At 47.6% G+C, this 10,288-nt stretch overlaps 1 protein-coding gene across 1 annotated transcript; it reads right to left on the reverse strand.

The window, feature by feature from the left end:
• Window positions 1-845: 845 nt before the first annotated feature.
• On the reverse strand, window positions 846-9,959 carry AQP3 (aquaporin 3 (Gill blood group)). The gene is made up of 6 exons (XM_069087948.1): window positions 9,658-9,959; window positions 4,783-4,909; window positions 4,184-4,321; window positions 3,057-3,175; window positions 2,429-2,646; window positions 846-2,185 (listed from the first exon to the last, which is right to left on the reverse strand). Exons 1-6 carry the CDS (start codon window positions 9,763-9,765, stop codon window positions 2,017-2,019), a joined length of 879 nt encoding a protein of 292 aa, XP_068944049.1. The 5' UTR covers window positions 9,766-9,959; the 3' UTR covers window positions 846-2,016.
• Window positions 9,960-10,288: the final 329 nt, after the last annotated feature.

Consider the following 10,288-nt stretch of genomic DNA (forward strand, 5'->3'; position numbering starts at 1 on the left):
TTATAAACCCTTTCCTCATCTATAAAATGGGAATGATAATAATAGCTATCCCATGGAGTTATTGAGAGGATCAAATAAGTACAAAGTGTTTTGCAAACTTTAAAGCATTATAAATATTATTAGAGCCCTTAGGACTGGGCAGCTAGGTGGCACCAAGGATAGTCAGTCCTGGAGGCAGGAAGACCTGAGTTCAAATATGGCCTCAGACCCTTATACCCTAGCTGGGTGACCCTGGGCAAGTCACTTAACCCTGTTTGCCTCAGCTTCCTCTTCTATAAAGTGAGCTGGAGAAGGAAATGACAAAGCACTCAGGTATCTTTTCCAAAAAAATTCCAAAATGGGTCATGAAGTGTTGGACAGGGACAGGGAGACTGAATAGGGCTAGACACCCAAAGATTTTTGGTGAATATGGGGAACTGATATTTTCATAGCTCTTAAAAGTTTACAAAGTACTTTGCACATATAAACTAATTTGATTACATCCATCTATCTATAATATAAATAGTCAATCATAGCTTATTTGTACATATTTATTCATTTGGGTAGGTTTGAATTGTTTTTTCTCCACCTAATCACCCTCCCCCTCTTTCCTGTAAGGACCTATATGCCAAGAGGGAGGGCCTCCATTTTAATGTGCTTTACATGTTACCAGATGAACAAGAGAAAGGGGCAGCTAGGTGGTCCAGTGGATAAAGCACCCACCCTGGAGTCAGGAGAACCTGAGCTCAGATCTGGCCTCAAACACTTACTAGCAGTGTGACATGTGACCCTGGGCAAGTCAACCCCAATTGCCTCCAAAAAACCCAAACACATGAAGAGCAATGAAACCCACAGTAATCAACAAGTTTTCTGTGTAAATGTCTTTATTTTAAAAAATACAAGAAAGAGTGTATTGGGATGGGGGTATCCACACAGTGAATGAGGAGTATTTAAGGAATAGGCAACCTCATTTGACCCATCCTGGGGGTCCCAGAGGGAATGAGAACACCCAGGAGCAAGGAACAAGAGGCATTGGTCTGGGAAGGAAGGCCCCCAACCCCAGCTGTAACATTTGCCAAAATGAAACATATACCTGTACTCAGCCCCCACCCTCTCTGGTCATGGTTCAGGCTGCGAACATGCAAATGGCTTCTGCATATGTGCAGAGCTCTGAACTTCAAATTGTGAGCCCCCCGCCCCCCAACATACACACATCCCTAGGAAAATTAATGTCTTTCAAGAGGTTTTTCTGCTCTCTCTGACTTCCCCCCTTCCCCAAAGTCCAGCAAGATCCTCTACTTCTGCGTCTTTCTCCTTTTCTAGAACATATGTACCCTCCCTCTTACACACACACCTCTCAGTAGACACATATCTATAATCATCAATATACCTGCACACACACAGACACACGCACACACGCACATTTGGTCTTTTCTTATATTTGCACTGCTTTTCATGCATCCAACATGTCTCCATTTAGAATGAATTTCATTTGAGCCTCTCCCATATCTGGAATGAATGAATGAATGAATCTGGGACTTTCCCAAGGCTAAAATGCCCTCATATATCTGTAACTCCCTTCACACCTATGTATCTCTCACATATCTGGACCCTTTCACACATCTGCTGAGCTTCTGGATATGGCCTTCCCCTCTCCTTTTCCCTCTGAAGAACCTTCCAAGAACTCAAAATGATTTATTATTTCTGGCAAATATCCTCCTTCAGGTCTGGCAATCTCAGGGCAGGGCTTAAATCCAAAATCCATTGTAAACCCATACTGACCATGATTCCCAAGGATTCATTAACCCCTAGGGTGGGGAGAGAGGTTTGAGGAGGCTTTTTTTTCTTTTTAGCATTATTGCTAAACCTAGCCCTCAGGAAAGGGTCTCCCAGGGCCAGAGGAGTGGGAGGGATGGGGACCAGGGAGGTGGAGGCTGTGGCCACTGTGGGGGTATGTCTCTGGCACAGTCCTATCAGTGTTAGTTCCTAGGGGAAGGAGCAGGGATCCTGGAGGGAGAGGGAGCTGTAACTCTCCACTCAGATCTGTTCTTTGTGCTTCATGTGAGCCAGCTTGACATTCTCCTGCTCTGTGGAAGGAGGTGGGGTCTCCAGGTGAAATCCAATCATGAGCTGATAGACAAAAACTCCACAAATGGAACCAAGAAGTGGTGAGACAATGGGGACCCACCACCAGTGCCGACCCGTTCTGGAAAGAAAAGGGAGAGAGACCTGTGTGAGTCCCCTGGTATAGCCCAGCCACCCCTCCCTACTAAGGCTTTAATAAGGTATATATTTCAAGAGAGCCAGAAGGACATTGGATGCTTCCCTGATGGACCTTTTTAGAGGATGGAAAGCAGGGAGAGTCCAATGAGGAGAACCAGGATGGAAACTGGAAGTGGGAGTCAAAGAAGTTGAAAGAGGAAGGGAACAGCAGGCATCTATTACTTACGAGAAGACCTCAGAACCCCAGCCAGCAATGGCAGTGAAGAGGCGGGGACCAAAATCTCGAGCTGGGTTAACAGCATAACCAGAGTTGAAGCCCATGGATGTGCCAATGACCAGGACCACAATACCAACAGTAAAGGCTTCAAGACCTCGGGGAACTGGGTTGTTGTTGGGGTCCACAATAGCCAATACACAGACGATGAGTGATGCTGTGCCAATGAACTAGGATGGAAGAATCAAGATGGAGAGAAAGCTCTGGGACCACAGCAAATCCACTGTATCCCTGACCTTCAAGTCCCCTGATCTCCCTGCCCTCCCTGTCTACAAATCCCTTTCCACTTGCCCAAATGTTTCCTTGCCCCTTTGCTTATCTAAAACTTACTTGCCCTTGGAGGTTGAATTCAAGTCCTCCACCCTCAAGGAGGCCTCCCCCAGCACTTCCGATTGGAGCTATGAGACCTTTCTCCTTAATCCTATACTAGCCTGCTTCATCCTTGATCTGGTTTAAGTCCTATTTCCCCAACTAGATGAACTTACTGCAATGGAGATAGAAAGCTTCTCCTTCCGTCTCCCTCAAGAGGGTTGGAGGGGATTCACAGAGAGGCTGAGAACCTCACCCCAAAGCATCTTACCTGATCAAAGAAGCCATTGACCATGTCCAAGTGGCCAGAGGGATAGGTGGCAAAGATGCCAGCGGTGCCATTGGGGCCAGAGACAAAAAGTTCATTATCAGCAAAGGCCCAAATTGCATCTGAAGAAAGATCAAACCAGAGGTAGAGGATAAGGATGGAACCCCACCATCTCCCCTTATGCAGGGGGAGCAGGGCAGGGAAACAGGAGTTTTTCAAGGGCAGTTTAAGTGTAAGAATGTTATCTCCCCTTTCCCCTCCCCGCTACATCAATCAGCCCACTTCGAAGCCACACACAGTTTCTGGGGACTCAAAGGATCACAGATCTGGAGCTGGAAGGAACCTCAGGAGTATCTAATCAGGTCCTCTCATTTTACAGATGAGGAAACCGAAGTCCAGGGTCACGTAGTACCCAAGTCCTTTGACTTCGGAGTCAGCGTTCTTTCCCCTATATTATGCCCTTTACTTCTTTCCTCTGAGCCCATCCTGCCTTCTGTGAGTCCCAGAAAGATGGGAAAGGTGAGAAGTGGAGAAAAGTTGTCAGATTTCCCAGATAGAATTTGTCCTCCTATACATCTCATACTCATCTCCCCAGCATGGGCTTCTCTGGAAAGGATATGCCCAGCATACTCTGGGGCACCATTATCATTGGTTCTTCCCCTTCAGGAAAGGGCTAAGGAGAATGTTCCCTCAGCATGTGCTGGCACACCCATTCCATGATCTATTCCAGTGTGTGCTACGCAGGAAGACAGGGAATTTACATGTCACTCCACAAAGGCAATATAAAACAACCAAAAAATCAGTTGATTATTACATCAGAGTTTGGGGGGGGGGGTGTTGAGTAACAAATCTCTTGGTGTTACCCAACTTGTTCATCCCTCCCCTCCATTGCTCCTCTTTGTTCCCCTCCTTGGGGGCCCCACTGAGTCATGATCTCAGGTGGCTGCAGGGTGGGGCTGCCCCTCTGTCAGCACCTGGCCACTATGGATAAGTCAGTGACTGAGGGTTGGGGGAATGGAAGGAAAAGGGGGAAGAGAAAGGAGTGGAAGGGGCAGGTGAGGAAGTAAGCATGTGGGGGTGGGGGGGTAGTATAGATAGGAGAAGAGTTCAGAATCCTTGTGGATACTCACCATAGTATAGCCCAAAGATAATGCCAGCCCCTAGGAAGGCCCCCAATGTCTGGGCAAATGCATAGATGGGAAGCTTGATCCAGGGCTCCCTCGCCAAGAAGCACAGAGCAAAGGTCACAGCTGGATTCAGGTGGGCCCCTGGATAGAGAGAAGACAACCATTCAGACATAGCTATGAGGGGGGGGGTAAAACAGAAGAAAGGGAGCTAGGCATTTAATATCTTATCCCTAGTTAAGGTCCTGATGCTTAGCTTACCCCTAGGAGGCTAGAACCAATTGATCAAAATTGGAAAGAGGCAAATTTCAACTCTATATCAGGAAGAATGTATTCTATATGTTCTATAAATGAAACAGGATGCCTTGTGGAGAGTGGGCTTTCCATCACTGAAAATGTTCAAGTAGAGTCAGGAAGACCACTTTTTAGAGATGCTATGGAGAGATCTCCCACATGGGGTGGGAAGTTTCAGTTTTAGGTTTCAAGATACAGGACAGAATCCCTTCATTCTGGGGAAAGGACCCACAGGTCAGGGTTTCAAGTATCTAAGGGAGGCATCCCTGAGGTCAAGTAAGGAAGAGGACATTAAGGGGGAGGGGACATACCAGACACTTGACCAGCGATAAGGATACCAAGTGTGACTGCAAAGCCAAAAGCCAGGTTGATGGTAAGAAAGCCACCATGGGTCCCTCTGCTCAGCACAACCTGGGCCACGGAGCCACAACCAAACATCTGTGGTGGAGAAATATGGGGTAAGACTGAGGATTGTTGATGTGGCATGGGGTTTCTCATCCATGCCTCCATAACAGATACACATTTGTGCTCTCCCTCCCCCCCCTCTTTCTCTCTCTCTCTCTTTCTCACACACACACACACATACACACACACCATTATAAAGCCTCATGCTACCATCTAGCCAATTTCCTTCCTGCTGCCAGTGGAGACTCCCTCCTACAAAATAATAACATAGTGTAGCCTGAAAAAAGTCATCTGATAAGCAGCTAAGATCGCTAAGTTAGGAATCATGAGACTGTGTTTATAGTTCTGGTTCAATCACTGCGTGATCTTGGGACCATCCTTTAACCTTCTGAGGTTTCAATTTCCTTATCAGTAAACTGGAGGTATATGTCCTTCCCTATCAAATTTGCAAGATTATATGAAGGATTACGGAGTATATGGAAAATGATCTGAAAACTGGAAAATTTTATACAAATTTGAGGGATTACAATTATTTTGTTCCAGGATTCTTTTATACAAAGTTCTTATATCCTTCAGCCTTCAGTCCAGGCCCTACGCCCTCTTCGGATATCGAATAATCTTGGATGATGAGAGTATGTGAGGGCCTCCCACCCTAGAAAATCCCCTTTAAGATCCTGAAAACCTCCATCCCTCCTTTTTCCCCCACTCATCTCTCTTCCTATCATAAGACCCAGTGATTTCCAAAATTGGTCTCAAGGATCAAAATCAAAACAGTTAATCTGGGGTCTTTCCTCCTTCATCCTCTTCTCATTGCCCCTCCATCTCCAAAGATGATCCATCATCTGCTAGCTAATTACAACACATAGAATCAAGATGTCCAAGGGACAAGACTAAATTGGAGTCACCCATACACTTTGCTTCCTCCGATGAGACAGACAAGAAGAAAGATTGGGCAAAGGCCAGGATATCGTTCTACACTAGGGTTAGGATTTCTAGGTCTTATCCAACTAGAAGACTATAAATTTCAGGACAGTTGGGCATATGCATTGGTGGAAGGAGTTTCCTTACAGGGAGTTCTCTACATTGATTAAATTACAGGTCTGGAACAATTAAGAAAAATCTTCTCCACAACAAATATGCAAACTGCAGACCTCAGCTGCAGGCAAAAGGCAGTAATATAAGATCCTTAAATTAAAATCCTGACAATCCCCCCCATTATGCCCCCACAAACACACAGACCCACAGACTCAGACACACACAGATAGAGACACCCACACACCCACACACCATGTCCTGACAAGTCCTGGTTAATTTCTTTTCCTTCTGTGAGTTCCTACAAGCCTAAAGTTTAATGCCACTCATTAGGTACTGAATTCCTTCAGCCTTTCAACTTCTTATACTGCTATCTTGAGCTGGCATTTAAGCCGGATTTTATTGTTTAATCTCTGTCTCTCCACTCCTCACCCCCTCCCCCACTCTGGGAATACAGCACAAGGCTCAGCGCCAAGAGGGTAAGTGGGGAGGAGGTGTGGGGTGTGGAAAAATGGATAAATGGTTACTTGATTTGAACCCGAGCCCCACAGAGATGTGAAAAGCCTTAATTAATACTTCTGGAGAGAAGGAAAAATCAGGTAAAGATATGGTTTCAAGAGCCATTTTTTAAAGTAGTGGGGGTAAAGGAGAGGAGAGAGAAAGGAAGACAGGAGAGATGCAGAAAAGGATTAACGCAAGGAAAATCTTCAATGCAACTCAATTCAACAAAAATTTTCAGAACCTAGAGAGAAACACAGGAGGCAGAGGAGGGAGATAGAGACATCCAAAAACAGTCAGAAAGACTGTATCTAGAAGGGGTACCGCCAAAGTGTCAGGGAATTCCACCCTGGCTAAACAAAAGCGGGTTAAGTAGGTAAAGACCAAAGGTATGAAATTGACAAAAAAAAAAAGTTGAGGTGAAACTTCAGGGGAAAATAATGCCTAGCCCTGGGCACTGCGCTTTGGTCTAGCCCAGGAACCAGCCTCCACTCCACACTCTGCCAATTGTTTTGTGCAGCTGGCCCAGTTCCAGAGGCCAGGGAATGGGGTGGGGATGGCTAGGAGCCATTTCAGCAGGAGTCTCCTCCTGGCTAATTTTCCTCCCCCTGAAGATCATCTTGGCCTATCCCCCTGTCTCCCTCTACTGGCCCCCTCTCCCTCTCTCCAGTAGTCAGATGGTGTTGGGGGTCTGTCCAGTTCTCAGCAACACTCCTCCTTCCCCTCTTTATGAAAAAGGGATTGCTTTCTCTCTTTTGGACATCTAACCTCATTAAATCTCTTTTTTCCCGACCCAGATGAACCATTAGAGACTTTCAAACCTCAATGACCCTTTACCCTAACCCACCCAGGGTTACCCCTGTCCCATCATCCTCTCCCCAGGGCTCCTGAGTCATTCCCTGTCCCCTCTTTCCAAAACAAAGTTCCTCCCCATCTGGGTCATCAAGCTCATTCAGTTTTCACCGGCACACCAACACCCACACCCACATGCCCAAATGCACTTGAAAGGCACCTCCACAAACATCACACCTCAGCCCTCCCAGCCAGTGTGCATTGAGATTATTCCTCTAATTCCTTGGTGGGATAGGCAGAACACTCTCCCATGCCAAGGACCTGTTAATGATTCCTGCACAGTTTCTTCTCATTTCACAATGGAAGAGTAGAACACTTGAGGCTCAAAGAGAGAAGGAAGGGGCTTCCTTCAAAAATAGGAGAGCCAACTCCATTTCCACCTAAATCTTAGAAATGCCTGTTTTGCATGACTGATGTACAACCGTAATAAACATATTTCCACATCAGTCGTGCAAAACAGGCATTTCTAAGATTTAGGTGGAAATGGGGTCTACAGCAGATTGTATGCCATCTTGGGGAGGGAGTAGGTGAGGGAGCGGGGAAATTTAGAACTCAAAATCTTATAAAAGTGCATTTTTTTAAATAAAAAGAAATGCCTGTTTTGAAGGCAGAAATGGGGGTGGGGGAATGATCCCATGGAATTGTTAGAAACGGACTCCCAGGTCCACTGAGCTCTACTCCCAACCCTGTTTTCTTTAATGCCTCAACGCATGTATATGCCTGGGAGGGGTAAGGGGATGGAGAGGGAAGAGACACTGGGACCTAGTTCATTCCCCAAAATCCACCTTAAAGACCTGCTCTCCTCTCTTGCCAAGAAATAGAACTGTCTTGCCTTGACGCAATTAGGTAGAGACTACAAAGATGGCAGAGACCCACCTCTGTCCTCCAAACCCCACCCTGCAATCCTGGCCTCCTCTTCTGCCAATTGCCTGGGTACAGTTACCCTTGCCAGTTTCCAGTGGTAAGGAGGGTAGTGGCAAAGTGCATCCTCTCCTTGTCTCCACCTCTTTTCAAAACGAGGGTTATATGATGGAAGTTCAGGGCTCTGCATTTTAATTTAATTAATCGCCCCATATCTATATACCCCTTTCTAACTGCCTCCAGCACCCTGATCGCGGCGCTTCACCCGCCAGAGAACCTAAGGCAATAGATAAGGAGACACTCCCCATTCCATACTCTGGCGCGCGCGAGCACTCACCCACCCCAGCTCAGCTTCACCCCTAACCCCTGCCCTGCTCCACCCACATTCACTCCAACCTCCGCATCCCACCGCCACCCTCCAACCCTTCTGTTCTATTTTGACTCCGGCTATTTGCACAGAACACTTAACTCGGCTCACGGGGACTGAAGAGGGTAACTGGAAAGAGGGCTAATCAGAAGTATACAACAAAAACAAAGTAACTAAGAATAAATGTAACTGAGTAACTTAAGTATAATTAAGTAACACAGTAGAAACCAAGAATAACTGGCTACCACGAAATGGGTAAGAATAAGCAAGAATCACTGAGGAGTAACAGCCGAAGAAAGTAAAGGCAATAGAAGTTATCAAGAGCGAGCAGAGTAAAGGGAAGGTAATTTCGTTTTTCTCTCCACAAGATGATTACAATTCTATAGCTGACAGGGACCACAGAATCTACCTAGTCCGCCTTCCTCATTTAACATTTACGAAATGGAGGTGTAGGGAGGTTATGTGACTTGTCCAAGGTCACAGAGATGAGTGAGAGAGACAGGACTTAAGCCTAGGGTTCTCTAAATCTTCAGTCACTCCTCTTCCCAGAAGGGCAAATTTAAGAAGTCATCGACCTTCTATGTACAAGGACCCAGCCCAGGCCAACATCTTCCCACCGAACAAGACAGCCATCCCGACACCTGAGATGGATCCCTCAAGTAATCCTGACCCCAGGTCTCACTATCTTTTATTCGGTGTAACTTTTGGACTTTTCTTGGTTTAATTATTCATTAGGTACCAGACATTGTTGTCTTAATAATCCCCAACTAGCCGTCTCAACCCCATTCTTTCCTGGCAAAAGCCGGACCCTATGCCCTTATCGTCTTGAAGATGGTTAGAACCAGGATTGAGATGAGGGGTCGGGTGGAAGGTTTGGGGTCACGGAGTCACGGGCGGGTCCTTAACATCTCCCCCCAGGGTGGGCGCTGTCATTCTGACCCCTGATAGAGTTAATGGAAAGGACAGGGCTGACCGGTGGTTGGCGGATGTACAGAGAGATGGCTTTGAAAGAACAGAGACGTCAATGAAGGGACTAGGTGAGACAGCTTTGGGGACCTGGGCAATTAAGGTAAAGGATTTTCTTCCAAAGGAAACTCCTTCCCAAGACCCCGGCCCGCGCTCCCTCCGGCCCTCCTGTCCTACGTAGCCTCCGCCCCGTCTTCTTCCTTACCACCAGTATGAGCGTCCCGAGGCATTCAGCCAGAGCCTGGCGCAGCAGCCCGTACCGGACCCGCAGCAGCTCTCCGCAGCGCGACACTAGCTCCTTCTGACGGCCCATGGTTCAGAGCGGGGACGCGGTACCGTGGGGCAAGAGCTCGCGGCTAAGAGTGAGAGCGCGCGTGGGAGATCCGTGTGGAGCGCCTGAGCTGCAGGTGTCAGAGCTAAGAGCGCGAAAGAAGAGAGGACAGAAGCCGGGAGCGCACCCTCCGCTATCGCGCTGCCGGCCCCGGCAGGGACCGTGCTTTATAAGGAGGCTGTGCTTCCGCGGCCCCCCCCCCCCCCCCCCGCCCGCCTGCCCGCCCAGCCAGAGCGTCCGGCTCCTAAAGGCAGAGAGGGGCGCGCCGGGCAGAGGCTTCCCGGGGAGGGGCGCCCCCAGCCCTTCTGACAATTTTTTTTCTCCTCTAGAAAACTTCCCCAGCAGCTTTAGGATGTGGGCCGAAATGGGAGGATAAGACCCCTTTTCCAAGGTCTCCCTCGCTCTCCCCCCGCCCTTTCGTCCTTCTTTTAGGTAACCGGCGGTTGGGGTTTTGGAGAGAGGTGAAGTCCGTTTTTAGCTACTGAGAGGAGGAATAGGGACTGAA

The sequence above is a fragment of the Petaurus breviceps genome, unplaced genomic scaffold (assembly GCF_028583685.1).
Source record: "Petaurus breviceps papuanus isolate PSGF00001 unplaced genomic scaffold, PetGlider_PUasm1.0 183, whole genome shotgun sequence".
NCBI lineage: Eukaryota > Metazoa > Chordata > Mammalia > Diprotodontia > Petauridae > Petaurus > Petaurus breviceps.

Coding starts and splice junctions, on each gene's coding strand:
- AQP3 (XM_069087948.1), bottom strand. CDS start 9,765: ATGGGCCGTCAGAAGGAGCTAGTGTCGCGCTGCGGAGAGCTGCTGCGG. Junction 4,322..4,782: donor TATCGCTGGTCAAGTGTCTG/GTATGTCCCCTC, acceptor CTCTCTATCCAG/GGGCCCACCTGAATCCAGCT. Junction 3,176..4,183: donor TATCTTTGGGCTATACTATG/GTGAGTATCCAC, acceptor ATCTTTCTTCAG/ATGCAATTTGGGCCTTTGCT.